The sequence below is a fragment of the Aptenodytes forsteri genome, unplaced genomic scaffold (assembly GCF_000699145.1).
Source record: "Aptenodytes forsteri isolate BGI_AS27 unplaced genomic scaffold, ASM69914v1 Scaffold83, whole genome shotgun sequence".
Taxonomy (NCBI): Eukaryota; Metazoa; Chordata; class Aves; order Sphenisciformes; family Spheniscidae; genus Aptenodytes; species Aptenodytes forsteri.
Genome location: NW_008795371.1, coordinates 4,613,646 through 4,634,084, shown reverse-complemented (window position 1 = coordinate 4,634,084; position 20,439 = coordinate 4,613,646). Strand labels below are relative to the sequence as shown.

The window sequence follows — 20,439 nt, the reverse complement described above, 5'->3', positions numbered from 1 at the left end:
ACCGAGCTGCCCGGGGCGGGAGGTGCTGGTTTGTTCGGGGTTTTTTTCCTCTTTTTTTACCCGAAATCCCGCCGGTCTGAGGTTTTCCCGAGGGCGATGCAGGGCCTTAACAAAGGGGCCGGGGCTGCAGCGGCCCCTTCCGCGGGCGGCCACCCGTGTATTGTGTAGCCTGGCCCTGGGCTCACATGCCTATTTACTTCCCAGGAACCGTCATGGTTTGTGCTGTGCTTTATTCATGGTGCCGAGCATGTAAAAACAGATAGGAAGTGTTAGAATTATCCATAAAGGGGATGCTGACCTGCTTAGCTACATACATAATTCCTCCCCAAATTAAAATGCTGAATACCAAAAAAAATGTTAGCGGGGCTATCATTATACTACTGAAGCTAGTGGCATGAGATACATTCTTTTCAGTGCTTCCTAATACTTCTTTTTAAAAGGTGGCTGTAAGTGGCTAGAAGCCGCGTAGCTTCTGTGTGCGTATAAAAATATATTTATGTCGTGTCAGTTATAGGTTAAGGGTTGTTACTCCATCACATCATGAGGGGCCTAGAGGAACATAATGTTCACGTATTTAGGGAAGTGGCAAGCTGAAATAGCTCTTCTGCAGCGCTTAAAGTAGCAATCTGGTGTGAATGCTTGAGCTTTTCTGCCACCAAGCGAGGCCGAGCGCAAAGTGATGAGTGACTGGCCCATCTTCTCCCCACAGTCATTATCTCCTGTGACTAATGTTGCTTTAAAATTTCATTTTCTTCGTTGCATTTTCTACCTGTTTCTTCAAAGTATTCTGTCATTTCAAAGCTTGTCATTTGTTTCACTGGAAGTATTTGATTATGACCCAAACCGCAGGCATTTGCTTAGTAATAGAGCATTAGTCTTGGTGGTGGAAATGGTAACTTACATGAAGACTCCTCTTCTTGCTTAAATCAAGACTTTATCAAGAGTGATGTTGTCAGATGTGTCACTTGGAGTTCAGCATGTGTCTGAAAGTGAGCGAGCAGGATGGAGAGCCCAGGAGCGTGAGGCTGCCCGCAGCCGGCTGCGTGGCCATACACTGCTGGTGCGGGCTAGCAAGGGCAGTCGAGGAGGGGGGAACGCGTTGATGACCGCTGTTACCAACCTGGGGAAAGCTCGTGAATTTATTCCAGTCGGAGCTCATGTTCTTCCATAGCGTATCACTCTTTAACCTTCGAAAGGAGCAGGCACAGAAGAGATTCAGTATTTCTGTTTGTACAGAGGACTCTGCCTGGTGGTTAATTGTACGTGCGCCTGCGGGAAGCTGTTGCTCGTGTTAGTCATGCTGCATAAAACACCTTTTTCCCTTTGATTGTTTGCTGAGCGATGGCTTGTTAGAGAAGACCAAAAAACTATATGTTCTTGCTCAGAGATTGAACTAGAGTAAATCTATGGCTTTTTCACACAGTTTTCTATGTACCTTTTTACAGAATATATATTTTAAATATTTAGCCATTATAGAAAATTTTACAGAAATAAAAATAATACTAGGCTTTGACTCCTGTATAGTAATAAAACTTTTACATTGTCTCCATGAACTTCTACCTGAATAGACTGTTAAAACACTATTCATACCTCAAGGCAACGCAAGATAAACCTGTTAAAGGGCATCTATTACCTGAAACCTTTCCTCGTTTACATATACTGTTCCCAGCGTAGTAGAAGTGTAGGGCTGTTGCTAACTGAGGCAGAAGGAACATTTGGAAGGAGCAGAAGGCACTTGCAGATGCCACCAAAGTTTATAATATTTCCATTCTGTTGGCAGTTTACTTGATGGTAGCACTTATAAATGTTTTCTGTGGATATAGAGGAGGGGACATATCTTTTTTCTTTACACATTTAAGAAATCAGTCCATATGATAGCTATGCCTTTGAGTTCCCAGCTGACAGCATGTAGTCCGTCAGCATCTTTTGTGGGACGGTAACTGCCATTTCAGTGGATGGAAGGCCTTTCTGGTGAGCCTACGGGCAAGAGGATGCAATGTCAAGTCACAGCTGATGGACCTTCTGCTCCTGCATGAATTGCTTTCTGGGGAAGTTTGGAGGAAATTTTAAAGAAGACGGCTGAGTACAAATCAATATTTTTCTTGACAGCCCTGGTCCTTTCCCTCTCTTTCCAATTTGCATCTGTCCTCCAGAGATGACAAATCGCAGTGTAGTAATCAGAGAGGCTTTCCATCTTCTGGATTACAGTGTGGGTTTGGGGATGGGTTTTTTTGTAATTCCACAGACAAAATGGATTAATCGGTTTACTGTCTCCACTGTAAACCCTTTGAGATCCCTTAATTTTCAAATTCTCCCATTGCTTGAATAGGAGTGTAGCTGTAATTTTTTCCCCCTTTTCTCAGGTTAATTTTTAGTCATTAAGATTGTTCATCTAAATTCTGAAATTAGAAAACTTCATGCTATTGAAAGCACTGCCTGAAAGTCTCTGTAAAACCTCACTTGTTAGAGAACTGATCATGTGATGAAAGCTCTTTGTCGTCAAATGTCAATTTTTTTTTCTTTTGTGGTTTCAGCCTTGCTCCAAACATGATTTGTTGTGTGGATGCTGTTCTGTAAATAAAGTTTTAGCTGAAAAAGTTGTCGAATCTTACTTATTCCATACATGTGGAGGTATTGTGAAGCCTCACGAAAAACAGGAGAAAGCCAGAAGTTTATTTGCATTCTTTCAGCAAAAAAATCACACACCCTTTTTAGCAAATAAATGTTTGTGTAACGTTTTAATTTGATTTTATAATGGTTAGTTTTGTTTGCAGCTCTGTTTCCTAGCTTTTGGTTCCTGATTAACCATGAAGGCTTTAACTGTGAAATTCTTACTATTTTACATTGTCTGTCTCTCAGAAAAACATAGAATTAGGAAACAATTTGAAGTATTTTAGGTTGAGCAGTTACTGCAACACAGCCTTACTATTAAGCTTCAAGGTTCAGTATTGTCTTTGACATTGTTCCCTTTGTGTGTCCTTTTAATTTTGGAGACTTACTGAAGTGCAATTTTAAAATTAACCTGGGTAGTAACATAGCCATTGTAATGATCACACGCACCACAGAAGCGGTTGTACAAACGCATGCTGGTATTTCACTAGTCCTAGTCTGCTGTGCAAGTTATTTAATAGCTGAGGTGGAAACTTGCATAGCTCCTTTATCTAGCAGTGGAAGATCAGATCTCATTTTTATATTACCTTTCATGTATTTTTTCCAAAGCTGCTCTTTTGTATTGCCCAGGAGGGACCAGTAAGATTTTCTGTACTCATGCAGTGTCATACAGGCAAATTGCGACTAGCTTTATTTCTAACTCGCTCTGAAATTGTTAGGATTAAATGATTATGTAAGGTGGAATTCAATCCCCCCCAAATAAACCTCTGAACTTCTGTGAACACTTGAACGCTTTCAAATACGTACCTGGGGGATCATGAGGGCAGTGTGGCACGGGGAAAGGAGATGTGTCATAATCTCTAGAAGGTCAATAATAAGGCTTTACAGCATTTCATTGGAGGTGGTTAGACTGTATTGAGTCGCTAGATAGGATGCTTCAATATAATATCTTTATTAAGATGCTATGTGGGAGCATCGTTTTCTCTTTGTTTTTAGAGGTTCTGATCCTCTGAAGCAAATTCCAGCTTTGGAAGGGAATCTGTGTTTCAGAAAAAATCCGTACAAGTTTCAGAGGACTCATTGCAAAAAAAGAAACCTAGCTGTAAAAAAGAGACCACCCTCTTCTGTTCTTTCACAATAGAGCTGCGCAGCTTTCCTTTACCAGAACTGCTTATGACATGGCAACTTCTATTCAAAGCAGAAGATTATAAAGTACAGAGAACAGCAAATTCAAGCCTATGTATCAAATTGAGATCACATTGTTTGTGTTTGTGCTGAGTGACTGATTATGTTTCTAAAAATTTTTCTTTCTTTTAGCATTGCAGCATAATTTCAGGAATGCGAAACGTGTAGAGGTAATTTTAATGAGGGGACTTTGGAACATAGATGTGTTTATTTGTATTTGTGCTCACCGAGTGTGAGAGATTCTTTAAACAGAAGGATCTTCCTCATCCCAGATAGATACGATTAGCCACATTCTGGTGCACTTTTCATCAGTGTAATACGTCTCATTTCTTTTTCCTTTGCCTTAAAGCCAAAGACTTTTTTCATTAATTACTCACTGTTTTGGTGCTACTGTGTATATGATAAGCCAAATTCTTCTGCTCTTGAAACTATTAGGAAGCTTTCCTGTTGATTTTTATGGGACCAATGTCAAGGGGGACAAAAGGGAATCCTAATAGGTTCCCAGTATGGAAAGACGTGCATGAATTTAATTTTAAAATTTGCAAGGTAGAACCCATCATAAAGACGCTTATTTATTCCTAGTGAAGAGGATTAATTTCACCAAGTGGCAGTTTTTATAATATGTCACTTAGTTTTGATATGTCACACTATTCCAGTGCTAGGATTTTAATGATGACGTAGGAACAATAATCATAACGTTCTTTTCTGATTTCATGTTTTTCAAACATAATAATGTGGTTTCTGTGTTTTTCAGAAGTTTATGATATGCCGTGAATTTTATGACTTTTTATTGTAGCTGTTAGTGATGACCAACTTGGTTCAGTATTTTATAATAGCTCTGGGTGGAGAAACTTTGCTTCTGAGATGCCAGTTATTTTAAAGAATGCACATTACTTTTTCGTAGTTGTACAGTACTCTTCAAAAGTTGTACTTTCTTAGTTGTTCTGTACTGTTCAGAAATACTAAGTCTAATGATAAAAGAATATACTGTATACATGTAGGGCCACTGGCCTTATGTGACACTTTTAGGCCTGAATGTACATTAATTCATATTCAAAGTTTTACACGTGTGGAAGTTTGTACATACATTTCTTGCATTTTCAGCATGCAGACCGGATAGCTATTTAGAATCTACCTGCTGTAATTTTTTTCCAAGGAAAAAAGCAGGAAAGCAAAGTGTAAATTAAAATGTTCATTTGAAAGTGTTCATTTGCAAGTTGGATTTTGACATTTTTAAACTTGAAAAAGCCTATGTTCTCCCCCACATAGTGCATCTAGAGGAGAAGCAAATTTATGAGTTGTGAGTATTGTAAAGAATATATTCATGAATATACTGGGGGTTTTTTTCTTGGCCTGGTTTGATTGCTTCTTTACTAAAAATAGTAGCCTTAACTTTGAGTTTCCAGGCCTCTCTAGGCATAATGTTTTGATTAAAGTTGTCTCCTTCCACCCCAGTTTTTTTACTGTAGTTTGTCTTAATTTGAACTTAAAAAATTCAGTGTGGTAATCTGGCGATGAATATTATCACTTCAATGAGCTGGAAGTCCTGATGTGATTAAAGTTTGACAGATGATGGTGCATCATCCATCCTCATCTACTGAGGTTTCAGCTGTAGGCACAGTCGGTGCTATAGTCCACGGTAAGAACTTTTCCCCTGCACAGCAACGATCCACAGTTCAGCTGTGGATCCTACAGCTAAGCAGTAGGACCTTTTTCAAACCACTAAACTCTTAAGGAAGGCATGCCATGCACATTTCCCATGCTCATTAGGGCATAAAAGCTGCGGCTTTCAAGAGCGGCGTGGAAAAATCTCCATTTCACTGCAGAGGCAGAGTGAACTGGAGAATTCACTGCATTATTCATCCATTCAAGAAAGCAGGGCTACCATCTAGTATGGCAAAACGAATGGATTTTCTGTAAATATGAAGATTATAATTATTCTAGCAAAAGTGCATTTGTACTAAAGTTTATGTTATTTGTGATGTTGACTCAAGGGTAACAGTAGCAAATGTACATCTGACATTTGCATGAACGCACAACTTAAAAGCTGTTTAATAATCTTTTGCAGTGTCTCAAACAACTCTGTCTAGGACAGAAGCAGCTAAAGAAGAAGAAACCCTGAAGAGCCTCGTGGACATTCTGCAGCAAGTAATGCGAAATGTGCCCACGCAGGGCACGCCAGCTCAGCATTCAGCCGTCGCACCCACTCTTAATGATACCATTGATGCTCTTTGGTTAAAAGTATAGAGGAAACATGCTAAAAAGCAAAAAAACCCTAGAAAACGTTGCAATGACAAGAAAACCTACTCCATCTACAGCACCATCAGTTTTGACACTCCAAACTGACCCAGATATTTCTGTTCTTTAATGTGTTTATGAGTCTACTCAGCTGACAACAGCACTGAAAGAGCTAGCCTTAATATTTCAAACTGCTGCTACAAAAAAGAAGACAACGACTCTTGATCAGTTAATAAATGGATTTAGTGAAATCTTTGAAGAATGTTTTAAAAAAAAGGAATGTTAGGTATCACAGTTAAGTTTGAAAACCCAGAACCTACCAGCAAAATGGTGAAAAAGGTTGCATGAGTCTAAGAAGGTGGAACATCAAGCTCTAGGCAAAGTCATCTTGGGAACGACTGAAACGTTGCAGATAGCAATAGAGAGCGCACCTGAAAGCATTAAACAAACCACATCTCAATGGGTATGTTGAATTGGCTGGAATCTAGACAGCAAAAGCTCAAGCACTAGAAAAGTAGTAGAGAATTTGTGAGAACAACTGTATAATTCTTCTAACACTTCCTCTGCTCCTCTGTCTCCCTCTCTCTGTCCACTAGGTCTAGGAGGGAGCTCAACTGAAACCAAGAAAATAAGATCTTTGATTAACCTGCTTTTTATGATTTTAGTCATCAATTAAATACATATATTGATAGTTATGTTGAGAAAAATACTCCAGCTTTTAAGAGTGGTGAAAACACTCTAAAATACTAATAACTGGAATATTGTCATTGTCTTTCCTTGAGGCTTAAAAGATCGACTTTCAGTTTTGTCAGTCACCCAAACCAGATATAACTGTGTTTATCCCAGTAATTAAAAGTTATCATTTTTAAATGTTTTTACTCATGTCTTTTACGTGACAATGATAAATTGAACCGTAGTGAAATGAAGAGTAATGCTCAGTGAGCTTTTCCAAATTTTACTGTGTTTCATATGTGCATATAAGAGATGACAACTCAAGTCACTCATATTTTTAGAATACACTCGATGTTCTACACTAATGGCACAATAATAAATTGGCTCCAACAATTTCTCCATTTTTTTTTTTTGTGGACATATTCCAATTTAAATTTCATCATTGGAAAATATGTTCTTACTTAAAAATAGTACCATGCAATATTTACATTTTCTGCTGCTAGTTGCCAGATTTTTGGAGCTCTATACTATTTCTATTTTCTTACTGTTTATTTGGATTTTCTTTTGGTTCTACTTAAATTCTTAGAAGGCTTCTGTCAAATGTTGTTCTTTCTTGAACACGTCGTCTTCTGCATGGGTTAAAAGCTGAAGGTGGGAGTTTTCGGGTTTTTGACATAAAGATGTTTTTAAACTAAATCTGTTCACTTATATGTCTTTTAGCTTAGTATCCATGACATACTTCTTCATTGCTTTTTCCATTAAAAATGGGTTCGTACCATGATGATACAAGGCATATATTCAGAGAAGTACAACGTTCACATTCTTGGTATTTTAATACCAAGTAAAGAAAATACTATATTTTATATTTAATTTTAAAATAGGTTTCTAACTTTCCAGTATAGTCATTATTTCATAAATTTGGCATATTAGTTAAAATGTTTTCTTAAAACATTTTTTTCTTCTGCTTGATGAAAATTAAAAGCACTAGGGTGTTGCTTTAAACCATTGACCTTTATTGTATGCAAAAAGTAAGTGGTACAAAGAAATAAAAATGCAATGTGGAGACAGCAAAAAGCATCACAGCAAGCAATGGAGTTTAGATCCCAACTGTGGTATGACGGGGTTTCATAACTATGGAGAATCTTAGTAATGAAGACGAAAACTAAAGTCAGTGGGGTCAGAACTGAACTGTCATGGGAAACGTTTGGAACAGACTGGATAAGGAGTCAGAAATCTCATTTGTCGTCTCTTGTAGGAGCAATTGCAATGCATTTTTCTGCTTTTCCACTTAGAACTGCACATAAACAAATGGACTTTTTGATTGTGTGGAGTAGTTGCATAAGTTTTTACTTAGAAACAAGTTAATTTTCAGTATGCAGTTTATTTATAAATTGTTGACAGCTTGATTTTTTGTTTATTATTATTATTGATGTTGCTTGTTTGAAGTTAGTAATTCATGTTCCTTCAATGGGTCACTGGAACTTTGAGGCAGGAGAATGATGAATAGTGAATACAGTACTCTGAACCACAGGTTTTTGTACAAGTAATCACTTCTGACTATGTTTTTTAAACTCTCTGGCTTCGCAAATACTCTCACCAACTCTAGGTATCTGTCTCAACAGGTATCACTGTCAGTGTAACAATAAGGCCACAAGAAGTGGATCTTTCTGCTTCACGTGAATTATGAGTTTTTAACTTATCAAGGGTAAGCAGGCAGTATTGAGAAAGATTAAGACTCTTTAGACAATTTTAAGTGCGGGATTTTGGGGAGTCTAATGCTTTCAGAACAGATGCCTTATTTTCACATGCTTGTATCAATATAGGCTAATATATGTGTGTGTTGGTAAAGAGAGAGATTTAAAAAAAACCACACCACCCTTAGTATGTTGGAGTATGACTTTCTTATGGCACAAGTTTGTGGACATAACGCACTGGGTCTCATGCCTGTTGACAGTACTAAATTGTTTGTAAGACTTTCTGCAAGACCTGAGGAAAGAATTGCTTCTGAGTTTGCAGTGTTTGGATGCAAAATGGAAACAACCTCCCCCACATTAGCAAACGTGATTGACACATGCACGAGATGAGCACGTGGTGTGTTATGTTCTCTAAGGGAGTTTGAAATATGTACAAAACATGAGCTTAATGTCCAGTTTGCTAAGTCGGTGAATGGCGTTGTGACATCCAATGCGTGACCCAGCAGTATCCCTGTGGAGGCAGCAGGATCCTCATGGAACTGCCTCACGATGTCTTGAGCTGTGGGTGCTGAGTGCCCTTCCTCCCCAGTCTGTAGAACATTTTTTTCTGGTTTCAAAACACTTGGTCTATTTTTCAGTAGCTTGATGCTTCAAAATACCCCAATTCACCAAAACCTTCCAGTGCTTCAGAACGTGCTGGATGGAGGTTTGGGAGCTCGGTGCCTCCCATGGTCCAGCCCTCAACTCCGCAGGTTGCTTGCACTCAAGTGGTCGATGGGGTGCTCTTAGGCAGAGCCCCTTGAAGCATGTCTGACTGGGGGGTTAAAAATTATGAGATATAAATGGACTTACACCTCCTTCTTACTTACAAAATACACTACTGTTATGAACATGAATGAGCTGTGGTCTACTGTATGCCCGGCTGTATTCAGAGTGTCTCATAGGAGAGCTTGTGTATAGAGGTTTCTCCATCACCACTCGGACGCAGAGCTCGCAGCGCAGCTGAACCGTTCGCCTTTGCTCAGCTGATGTCCTGTGATCGTTTCTGTGAATAACTTCATTGCGTGCATTTGGGCAGCCACGTGCTTTCTTCTGTTTTTCAGAGTACTTAGGCAGGGACCCGTAAGCCACTTTCAGAGTAGTTCTGAAATAACTAGGTAATTACGGAAATGTCACAGCCAGATGCTCCTTAATAGTTCAGTCAAAATCCTTTTTTTATTTGACATGAAAATCTTTACCAGGGCTGACTTAGCTTAAACCTTTAAAAGGGTACGCATCTCTCTGGTAAAATCATTTAGATTGGCATCCACAGCTAACTGCAGAGCACTGGATCTTTGAATAGGCCAGAATGAAAGTTGTATCAAATGTCTGATTTAAGGTGGGTTTAAGTATTAAGAATGTTATAGCAGACTATTCTTCAAAGAAAGATTTTTCTGCCACTTTTAATATAATTTAAACATTTTTAAGTTTTCTGCTTTGTAGAAACATTTGTGTAAAATTGGAGCAGAGTTAAGTATTTGTAGATGTAAGTTGCATAATTTGTTAATATAGACATCATTTCTTGCCTTAATGCGAATATTCTGATAGTTGGTAAATAGAAAATGAGCTTGATTTTTTTTTAAAAAAGGAAATAAGATATTTTGAGGAGGATTCTTTAGATTGATACATTGGCCAGTTAGAATTTTGTATTAATTGTGCTTAGTTTGAGTATTTAAAGTATTGTAGATTACAGTTTGTGGAATTATGAAGTGATAAAGTACGTTTAACTTAGTTCTAAGAAAAGAAACGGAGCACAGCACTTAAATCATGATGCTTTTGTGCATATTTTTGACATGAGAGAAACACTAAATTGTCCTGGTGAACAATTATTTAGATTTTATTTCCTCAGAAATTTTTGGATAGTATTGAAAAAAAAAAATCTAAAAATTACTCTCCATTTAAAGGATATTAATTTCTCAAATCTAATTCTGAAAATTGTAAACATTTTATTTCTCCTGTGTCTGTACATATTTCTTTTTTGACTGTCTTTACCTGAAACTCAGCACGGCATGAATACACTGATATACTGTATTATCTCCATTCTCCTTTCAAAAGTTGCTGCCAAACTGAAGTTTTGTTAATACTATAATCAAGCACATGCCCCTGGTATTAAGCTTGAAGTACTTCAGGGTATTTTCAGAAGATGATGTTTTTCACTAGTGCAGAACACTGCAGCTCCTCTGCGTGGGCTCCCTCCCTCTCCGCCTGTTTGGGAACACTTACAGCAAGATGCCGTCAAAACGCAACAGGGGAATTCTCCCAGAATTACTGACATCAAACACCCTGAAATCACAAGTCAGATCCTGTAAAAACTGCGCTAGCTTAGAAATTGAAATTCCTGACAAATAATGGAAGTCGGCCCCTTTTTAGCTAGCTGCTGGCTTGGGGCCTTAAAAATTCATGTTGTGAAGACAGGGAACCCAGTTGCTCTCGATCAAAAGAGATGGCAAGTCATGAGTTTCAGGCGTCATGACATGACTCCAGGTGTTGAAGCTTTCTGAAAAATATCAACTGTCACTGACGCTAGGATGACACTGCAAGAAATGCCAGCTCTGCTCTCACTGCCCGCTGCTGTGCTTAACCCATCGGGTCATGAAAACTTCACTGGGTCTGGAGGAAGAGAGCTATAAAAATCAAAATGTATCAAAACTTAAGTTGCTAATAAATGCAAGAAGCAAAGAAAAATAACTTAAAATCACGGCTCATGGCTTGACTGTCTTCAGGATACACAAGACCCAGGCAGGATGACTTTCTTCCTAGAGCAGAGATGACTTTACCTCTGTCTTCCCTCCTCCCCGCGGTGGGATGCTGTCTTTACAACCTTCCACCAAACACGAGGTTTATTGTCCTACATCTACGAATACCTCGATTTTCAAGCTCCATTAGTAGGGATATTGCCTTTGAAGAAGTGACTCAGGAAGGCAGGTGCACATTTCAAAGTTGCTTCTTGCCTAAATCATTGCTCAGCAGTGTTACAGGGATGTACCTCTTCTGTATTAATTACAGCCTCTTCGTTTAAGCAGGCATGAGCCTCACTCTTCGCTGCTGGGGTATTATCTACTTCTCATCCTCGGGTGTTTTGCTGATTCTAAGGACATTGAATGTGTTTGTACATTTGATTTTGGTCTTGGAGCGACAGGCAGTTGAGGCACCATCCTGTGAAGTTTTACAGATGTATAATTTGACTCTAGAAAGTAGTTTTAATTAGTGATTTAAATGGAAACAGCCTGCATTGGGCTCCGCTCTAGGTTTTCGTAGAACTGGGTCCTTGTCTTCGGTCTAGCTTGCATGGCTTGGGTTACCTTCATACATTCCAGCGCAGTGCAAAAATTCTGGGTTTGTGGTCATCTTTGAAAGCCTGAGAGGGGAGTCTCTGCAGGCAGAGGAAACAGAAGTACTTTTCTTGAGAGATTGACTCGTCAGGCTTATTTTCATAAACTTATATGAGGAATTTAAGATGAACTGAAATAAAACAGACTTGCGCTGGTACATCTGCCAGCTCCAAGGGGAGTAAATAATCCGGTATCCCACTCCATGCAATGTCAGATATCTGACTATAATATATTATTTTCTTTTTGTAGCAGCCTGACCACAATTTATTAAGTCATATTAGCAAATTTAAGTTATCTTTTATTTTAGATATCTACAGTAAGTTTGTATAGTAGAAATACTCCGAGTATAAAGGGGGGCTTGTGTCTGTAGGATCCAGCACATACTTGAAGATGATTTATATTTTACTCTCCCCTTTCCCTAGTAAATGGTTTCATGGCCTTGGATTGCCACAGTTTTAAAGTGAATTTATCTGGATTGTGAATTGGCAGTTTTAGCTCAGTTCAGAATTTGTGCTTGGTTTCTGCTGGATCCCAGCGGGTAAAGCTGCAACTTCATGTAAAATACGCACGGTTGAGAAGAAATACTGCTGCACTGGGAAATAGGGAGAGTAACCCCCTTGAAGCTGTATTACTTTGCAGTGAAGCTCAGTAGCGTGCAGTGGCTACAGCACCTATTTCTCAGCTCTTAGTTGGGTTAGAATAGTTACATCTATTTTTGTGTACTTTCTTAAAATCTGCTTACTGTAATACTGTTTCAGCACCATTGCAAATTAAAGCCTTATCATGGTTAGGGAGGGAAGCCCTTATGTGAGGAATGACTCAGTCGTGACCCAAGGAGATGCTTTTTGTGTGATGTATTTTGCGTTTTCTGCTACTTTCCATCGTGATACTGAGTCTGGAGGGAAAGGTGCTGACCGCAGGGCCGTGCAGAGGGCTTTCCTATACGTTTTGTCAGACTCTGCTAGCTTCTCCACGTTTCTCCCTGTTCTTTGCAGTCCGATACGTGGGGCGTACATCACTGGGACACTTGGACAGTAAGATAGGAGAGGTGAGGCTGTGGATGCTCCTGACATCAGGTCTGTGTGCAGCACAAGCCTTGGTCCCTGGGCAACGTCTCCATCGGTGTCTGCAGTTCCCGTGGAGCCAGAGGGGGATTTTTGTACAAAGCTCAGCGAACTTTCCAATAAACAAGTAAGTAGGTAGACCAAGGGAGTTTTCCAGCTGGGATCGGCTGCCTCGCTCCGTCGATGAAGCAAAACTCTGCCGCTTAGCGTACAAAACGTCTCCCTGCTTCCCCTGCTTGTTTACTGCCTGGAGCACCCGTGACATCAGCCGGAGTAGTAAAGCAGAAATGGTTTACTACCTGGTTTCTGGTTCTGACATTCCCATGGCAACCTCCTCCCCAATTTAGTCACAGTTTAGTGCCGTACAAGTAGGATTTGTTGAAAAAGGAATAAAGGTTGCAGTATGAAAAAGACACTTCCCCATGTGTTCCTGATGGCCAGTAAATAAGGATTGAAGCACAGGGTGAATACGAGCTCTTTATTGGATTTGGCAGGGCGCGCGCTTCCCAAGGTTAGACTGCTTAATGGCGCAAGAAATCTAAAACAAAGGAAATTAAAAGAATAACATACAGCAGCTGTGATCAGCTACATTTTAAATATCATGCGGCAACAGAAGAACTGGGCTGCAGCTACAGACCTGGTGACAAAACTGGGTGTGACTGTAAGATCAGAGAGACGATAAATTAAAACAGGTGTGAAGCAGGAGAGGGCTCGGGAGGGACCTCCCTGTATGTGAGCAGAAGTTTGTGCCCTGTTTCCAGCTGTATTGCCCAAACTTGCTCTATCGCTGCCTATTCTCCCCAGGAATGCTGTGTCCTTCTGCTGAGACCCCCGTTTTATGTCCCACAGGAGCCATTTGAGAAGGGTGAACAGAAGGGGGTTGGGGTAATGCGGCGCAGGCTGGTTCAGAGTTGTAAAAAGGCTCATTGAATGCAGCGGCTCTGTGTTGATTTTCTCTTGGTTTCCCAAGATAATGAGAGCCTGCGGTAATTTTGGACCTTGTTGGCAAGCTGCTGACAGATCTGACAGAAGCATGGGGGATTCGAAGATGCGGAGGTCTGGAGAAGGAGATGGGGAGGGGGACAGGGACAGGGAGGCAGGGACTGAAGGGGACAGGGCCGAGGAGCAGCCAGGAAAGGAGAGGGACGGGGAGAGAGGGACGAGTGCCTGTGGGGAGCAAAGTTTCCCATCTCCCTGCTCTGGTTTTGTTTGCAAAGGGAAACCCCAGAGCATCTTGCTGCTGCCACCCTCCTTTCGTCCTAGCACAACAGAGGAGCAGCACCTCCCGTTGCTGGGAGCTGGAAGGGTCTGGGAATGGTTCACTCTGTAAAACCGAGCTCTCGAAAGTTAGGGAAATCCTAGGATTAAGGTGTGGGTGTAACAAGAAGTTCAGCCTCGCTGAGCACATGCTGTGAAACATGTCGGGCTGCGCGATGCTGCTCACGCTCGGGTGATTAAAGGGACCCGGGCAGCCCCGGGACTTGCACTCGATGTACCTGGTTAACCTGACGGACGAGCTGCAGAGGCTTGAGAGCAGGAGATGAAAGAGCAGGAGAGTGCACAGGACTGCCAGGGAGCGAAGTAGAAGTTCAGCCTCGCTGAGCACATGCTGTGAAACATGTCGGGCTGCGCGATGCTGCTCACGCTCGGGTGATTAAAGGGACCCGGGCAGCCCCGGGACTTGCACTCGATGTACCTGGTTAACCTGACGGACGAGCTGCAGAGGCTTGAGAGCAGGAGATGAAAGAGCAGGAGAGTGCGCAGGACTGCCAGGGAGCGAAGCAGGAAGCCTTCCTTCCTCTGCAGCCCCTTTGGGTCTGAGCCGTGAGCTCTGTCTCCAGGAGAGGAGTGGGCACACGAAGCCGGGCCATGGGCTGACCCCCCCTAAGGATGCTCTGCTCCCGCGGTGGCCGGTAGGCCGTGATGGCCCTGTGAGCCCTGTGGTCCTCATGCAGCATAGGCAGCTGCAGATTTTTTTGGGGGGAGGCGTTATTTCTCTCTTTTGGCCAACAGCTGCACAGCCCCTGTGGGGATGTCTGCTCCTGCAAGGGCAAAGCAAGACCAGGGAGGTGCCAAATGCTTCGCAGGGGCAGCCCGACTCCTCTCTCTGCAAATGCATTAGCTCTTATCATCTTGTGTGTTGGTGCTTGGTAATTCAGGTCCATAAAAGCAACCTAGAGTCTCACATGGGGCGTGCAGGCACAGGGTGGCTCAAACAGCTGCATCTTTTGACTTGCCTTGGGAGGAAAGGTCAAGAAGGAAGGAGTTACCCCTTATTAGTACTAATGTCACCTCCAGCACCGTCGCAGTGGTGATCAGTATCGTGGCAGGTGCAACTAGGACTCAGCAGCTCACTTCTTCGGTACATGGAAATTGGGGGTTGCGTGTGATGCAGCACCCACATGCTCCTCAGACGTGTGTCATTGCCACAGCCATTGTGGCTGCTGGAGTCCCGGCTCACCCCAGGGTGGTGGCACAGCTGCTGCGGGACCCATTTCGGGGCCAGGAGTGAGGGATGCTTCATCCTGCCCTAGAGAGCTGGGCAGAGAGCAGCCACCCCTTTGCTCTGCAGCACGAGGCTGCAGGGAGTCTGTGGGTGGTGAAAGCATGGCAGGAACAGTAAAAAAGCAGATTTGGAAGGCTACAGGGGGTTACTAGGGGCTGCTGCCCATCCTGCGCTGTGCCCTCCTGCAGGTTCCTGCACCATGAGCACAGCCGAGGATGCCGAGTGGCTGCGGTGGGTGACAAAGCAATTTGGGAGCATCGCGGGGGAGGACAAAGAAATCGACTTGGAAGAGTTCAAAACCGCTCTCCAAGTGAAGGAGGTGAGTGCTCCCGCCGGGGGCTGGGGCGCAGGGTCCCTTCCTCCGGGCAGCACTGGCAGCCTGACAACAAGCTGTGGTCTCTTATTGTACTTAAAGAAAATTAAGCTTAAAAAGAGTTGTATGACGTTGCGTGAGGGAGGAAGAGAGAAACCTAGCAGTACTCTGCAGCAAGCAGGAGTGGAAAACATGGATTAACCATCTGCAATGCAAAATCGATTGGATATCAACAGTCTGTCTTTGAACACGCTTGGCTATTCCCAGCAAATATTCTCTCCCAGCTGCCTACCGCCCCATCCTGTCCCGGGTCCCCAGGGCTCCCTCCCTGACCTGGGCAGCCCCTCCGACTGCGGTGCCAATACACCCCTGCAAAAAAGCAGCCTTCATTCCTCCCTCCTGTTTTTGGGCCATCCCTATGACTTTCAGCTTTTGCCGGGCAATTCCCATTGCTGGCAGTGAGAACTTTGTTTGTAGCATCAGGATTCGGCCGGTGAAGAGCATCCCACCGCCGTGTGAGAGCCTTTGTCCCCCTCTCCGCAGTCCTTCTTTGCCGAGAGGTTCTTCGCGCTGTTCGACTCGGACGGGAGCGGGACCATTAGTTTGGAGGAGCTGCTGAAAGCCCTGAGCCTGCTCGTACACGGGAACGAGACAGACAAGCTGAGATTCCTCTTCCAAGTTTATGACGTGGATGGTAAGATGAAAAATAGATGAATTTGTATTTTTTTGAACCAAGTTGTGATTTTCAAGGCAGCACGGCTCTCTTCCGAGCATCCAAGCGTGGGCATCACCGGACCATTAGTTTGGAGGAGCTGCTGAAAGCCCTGAGCCTGCTCGTACACGGGAACGAGACAGACAAGCTGAGATTCCTCTTCCAAGTTTATGACGTGGATGGTAAGATGAAAAATAGATGAATTTGTATTTTTTTGAACCAAGTTGTGATTTTCAAGGCAGCACGGCTCTCTTCCGAGCATCCAAGTGTGGGCATCACTGCTCGGCTTCAGTACTGGTGTCACGTCCCCTCTTAGGTTAAGCACAGCTGGGTAACAGGCTAGGTGGGTCTTCACTGCTGGATCTTCATTAAAGGTAAGCATCTATCTGGTATAACATCACTGCCTTCATCCCGTGATGAAAGCATCAAAAATCCATCTGAAAGCCAGCAATTAAACTGGCCACACGTCAGGATTTCCCATGAAGCACTTTCACCCTCGGCCGTGGAGAGGAGCAGTCTCCGCTCCACTCAAATATCAACTCTCAATCCCGTTGATATTTGTGAATCCCAGCATGTTCTCTTCTTCCTCCATCAGCTGGGAAAGCTGGAAATAACAAAAGCAAAGCTCTTCTTGAGCTGCTTTTCCTGCTCTGACCCGCTTGGGCATAAAATGCTGGCCGAAGAACTGAGAGCCGAGCCTCTTGCCTATCTGGTTTGCGCTCATGCCTGGCTGCCAGATAAGCGTGTCTGCATCGCTTTGCTAGCACTGAGCTCTGCCAGCCAAATGACAACGCGCCTGCTGCAGGTAAACTGCCGATTAGGTCACCTTTTTTTTAAATCCATGAGTTCACTGATTTATGAACAGTGGCACAGTCCTGCTCTGGTTGGGCACAGTTTCCTCCCAAAAAGCCTGTGTACAAGGAAGGGAGGCAATTTCTGCATTAAAGGTGCAAGATGAAGGTAAAACCATGGGGTTGTCAGGGTGCTATGGCATATCAGGGTCCCTGCTCTGACCCACTGCGGTGCCCGCTCGCCCCGCGCAGGCAGCGGCTCCATCGACCCGGACGAGCTGCGCTTGGTGCTGCGGTGGTGCCTGCGGGAGAGTGCGATAGCCCTGCCCGAGGAGCGTCTGGGAGACCTCACCCTGGCACTCTTCGAGGCTGCTGACAAGGACCACAGCGGCTCCATCACCTTTGAGGAGCTCAAGGAGGAGCTGGAGGGTTTCCCAGAGGTCATGGAGAACCTGACCATCAGGTAGCTGCGTCAGTGGGTCCCTCCGGCAGCCCCGTGGGGCTGCAGTTTTCCTTTGTGAGCACCTTTTTCCTCCTGCATGGAGGAAAAAGCATGGGATTTATGCTCTCCTTAAGGCTCTCATGGGGTGCTCAGACCACAAGGTGCTTGGCCAGCACGGGGAGCAACTCAGGCGCCTTATGGTGCCAAGCTGGGTGCAGGGCTCGGATGCAGGGATGGGTGCAGGGATGGTGCCAAGCTGGGTGCTGGTTTTGGATGCAGGGAAAGGTGCTAGGATGAGTGCAAGGATGGTGTTGGGATAGGTGCAGTGCTCAGATGCAGGGATGGGTGCAGGGATGGTGTTGGGATGGGTGCAGGGCTTGGGTGCAGGGATGATGCCACACTGGATGCAGGGCTCGGATGCAGGGATGGGTGCCAGCGTGGGTGCAGGACTGCCCCATCTTCCCCCTTTCTCCGGGCAAGGAGCTATCAATGCCTTTGCTCCCAGTGCAGCGAGCTGGCTGAAGCCCCCGCCGCCCGCGGAGAGGAGCCACCGGCCACGCTACCTGACCCGGGTGTACTGGCACAACCACCGCAGCAAGCTCGCCTGCCTGGGGGGCTACGCCGGCCTCAACCTTCTGCTCTTTGCCCTGGCTGCCCTGCGGCACGCCAGCCTCGGCGGATGGATGGCGGTGGCCCGGGGCTGTGGACAGTGCCTGAACTTCAACTGCGCCTTCCTCGCAGTGAGTGCCAGCTCCTGGGCTGCAGGAGGGATTCTGAGCTCACGGGGGGCACGGAGTGATGGTTACCTGGGATATTTACAGTCGTATTTACACTGAGACCTTACCCCTGAGCCAGGAGGTCTTTTAAGGGCAGTAATGGAGCCTGTGGATTTTTGCAGTTGTGGGACCAGGCTGTCTCCTCCTTTAAATAATTACATATAAATAGTGGATTAGGGAGGTTGTGAGGTCTCTGGAACAAGGGTACTCATGGGGTGCAACCTGCAGAGGAGTGCCTCTTGATGCTGTCTGGGCTGACACCCTGTGTCAGCGGGGAGCTGGCTCTGGAGCCCCAGGGGACAGCCCCCTGGCAGGGTCCCCTGGCATCTCCAGTTGCCCCCCCAGCACCTCCAATTGTCCCTCTCCCGGAGGTGCTGATGCTGCGGAGGTGCCTGACCTGGCTGCGAGCTACCCCCATTGCCAAGGTTTTGCCGCTGGACCAGCACGTTGTTTTCCACCAGCTCGTGGGGTACGTGGTGCTGGCGCTGGCAGCCGTTCACACGGGCGCCCACATCGCCAACTTCAGTAAGTAGCAGCTCCCAGGCAGGGGAGGCCCTTCGGCTGCAATGGGTTTATCTTGGGCAACACCTGCTCTAACGCACCCCGTCAACCCTGCGGTGGGTTCCCCCCTTCCAGTCCCTCCGCTAAAGTGGAAAATGCCCCTCGGTGCCGGGGGCACCACCTGCACTGCACTGATGAAAAGTTGCAGGGGCCTGGACCAAGCCCCGAGGGGGAATGCTCGTGTCCCAGGGGGATGCAGGTGTCCCAGGGAGGGGATGCACATGTCCCAGGGGGGATGAACATGCTCCATGGAGGGGATGCACATGTCCTGGGGGGTGCACATGTCCCAGGGAGGGGGATACAAGGCCTGGAGAGGGAGTGCACGTGCCCAGAGGGGCTGAGCGGCTGCAGGCAGGGTGCAGGCAGCCGGTGGGTGCGTGCGGTGCCGCACAGTCTGTGCGCTGTCTGTTATCCCCCTCTAGCGGCTTCCCAGCCAGGCAGCGAAGGGCTCCTGCTCTCCCTCACGCAGCTCTCGAGTGGGGTCTGCACCTCACAGCCCTGCACCACACAGCCCTGCACCCCACGGCCCCCCTCACCCCACGGCAGGGTGCCAGGGCTGCACCCCCCGCTCGGAGACATGAGCAGCACATTGGGGGGGCACGTCCACTTGCACTACCCACCTTCGTGCAAAATGCCCCCGTTGCAACGATGCTGGGCCTGAGAACGGGCTCTGGAAAGGAGAAATGTTGCATTTTTCAAAACGTCCGAGCAAAGCACTTGGGTGCTTCTTAGTTAAAAAAAAAAATTGGCAACAGTTCGGTGGGTGCAGCAGAAATCTGGGTGCACAGAGGGTGGGTGCTGCGGGTGCGCCGCACCCTGTCCTGACTGTGTGTGTGCCCAGGCAGGCTGGCGCGGCAGGACGGGCACCATGCCCTTGCCGAGTACCTTTTGTCGGCACGGCCCGGCGTGGGGGGCCTGGGTGGCACGGCCTCACAGACGGGGCTGGCACTTCAGGGGCTGCTGGCCGCCATGCTCGCCTTCTCCAGCCCCTGCGTCCGACGGAGCGGCCACTTTGAGGTGGGTCCCGCTGCGGCCCCTTGTGACCTGGAGATCCCCAGCAGTGCCCAAAGCTGCTCTGTCTCAGGGAGCGGGGGACCGGGGTGAGGGTCTGGCGGGTGGATGCCTATCCGGGTGCTGCCCCATGGGTGGGAAAGAGCTCTTGACCAGCGTGGTGCCCCCTGATACCTCCCTTGGATGCCCCCGCCCTCCTCAAATTTGCAGTTTTGGGGTTTCCATGCTTTTCTTCATCATTTGGGCTGCCTTTTCCCGCTGGGATGCACTGGGACGCCCTGGCACAGCCTCGCCATGAAGCACCATTTGACTCCACCGCTTTCGGTTCATGCTCAGCACCCCCCTCACCCCCTGCTCCCTGCCCTCAGGTCTTCTACTGGACCCACCTCTCCTACATCTCTGTCTGGACTCTCCTCATCCTCCATGGCCCCCACTTCTGGAAGTGGTTTGTGGTTCCTGGCTGCCTCCTCGTGCTGGGGAAGGCGGGTGGGCT

General features: G+C 45.6%; 2 protein-coding genes across 2 annotated transcripts in view; one reads left to right on the top strand and one right to left on the bottom strand.

Moving 5' to 3' along the window:
- Positions 1–15,358, bottom strand: part of ANP32A (acidic nuclear phosphoprotein 32 family member A) — a 64,422-nt gene extending 49,064 nt beyond the window's left edge. The window contains exon 1 of the mRNA XM_009280474.1: positions 15,296–15,358. Coding sequence (XP_009278749.1) covers positions 15,296–15,358 — 63 coding nt within the window. The remainder of the gene's footprint in view (positions 1–15,295) is intronic.
- NOX5 (NADPH oxidase 5) overlaps positions 1–20,439 on the top strand; it is a 50,333-nt gene that overhangs the window by 24,548 nt on the left and 5,346 nt on the right. Inside the window, exons 3-9 of the mRNA XM_009280473.2 lie at positions 15,529–15,659; positions 16,197–16,347; positions 17,409–17,619; positions 18,104–18,338; positions 18,746–18,899; positions 19,777–19,952; positions 20,315–20,428. Coding sequence (XP_009278748.1) covers positions 15,540–15,659; positions 16,197–16,347; positions 17,409–17,619; positions 18,104–18,338; positions 18,746–18,899; positions 19,777–19,952; positions 20,315–20,428 — 1,161 coding nt within the window. The 5' untranslated portion in view covers positions 15,529–15,539. The remainder of the gene's footprint in view (positions 1–15,528; positions 15,660–16,196; positions 16,348–17,408; positions 17,620–18,103; positions 18,339–18,745; positions 18,900–19,776; positions 19,953–20,314; positions 20,429–20,439) is intronic.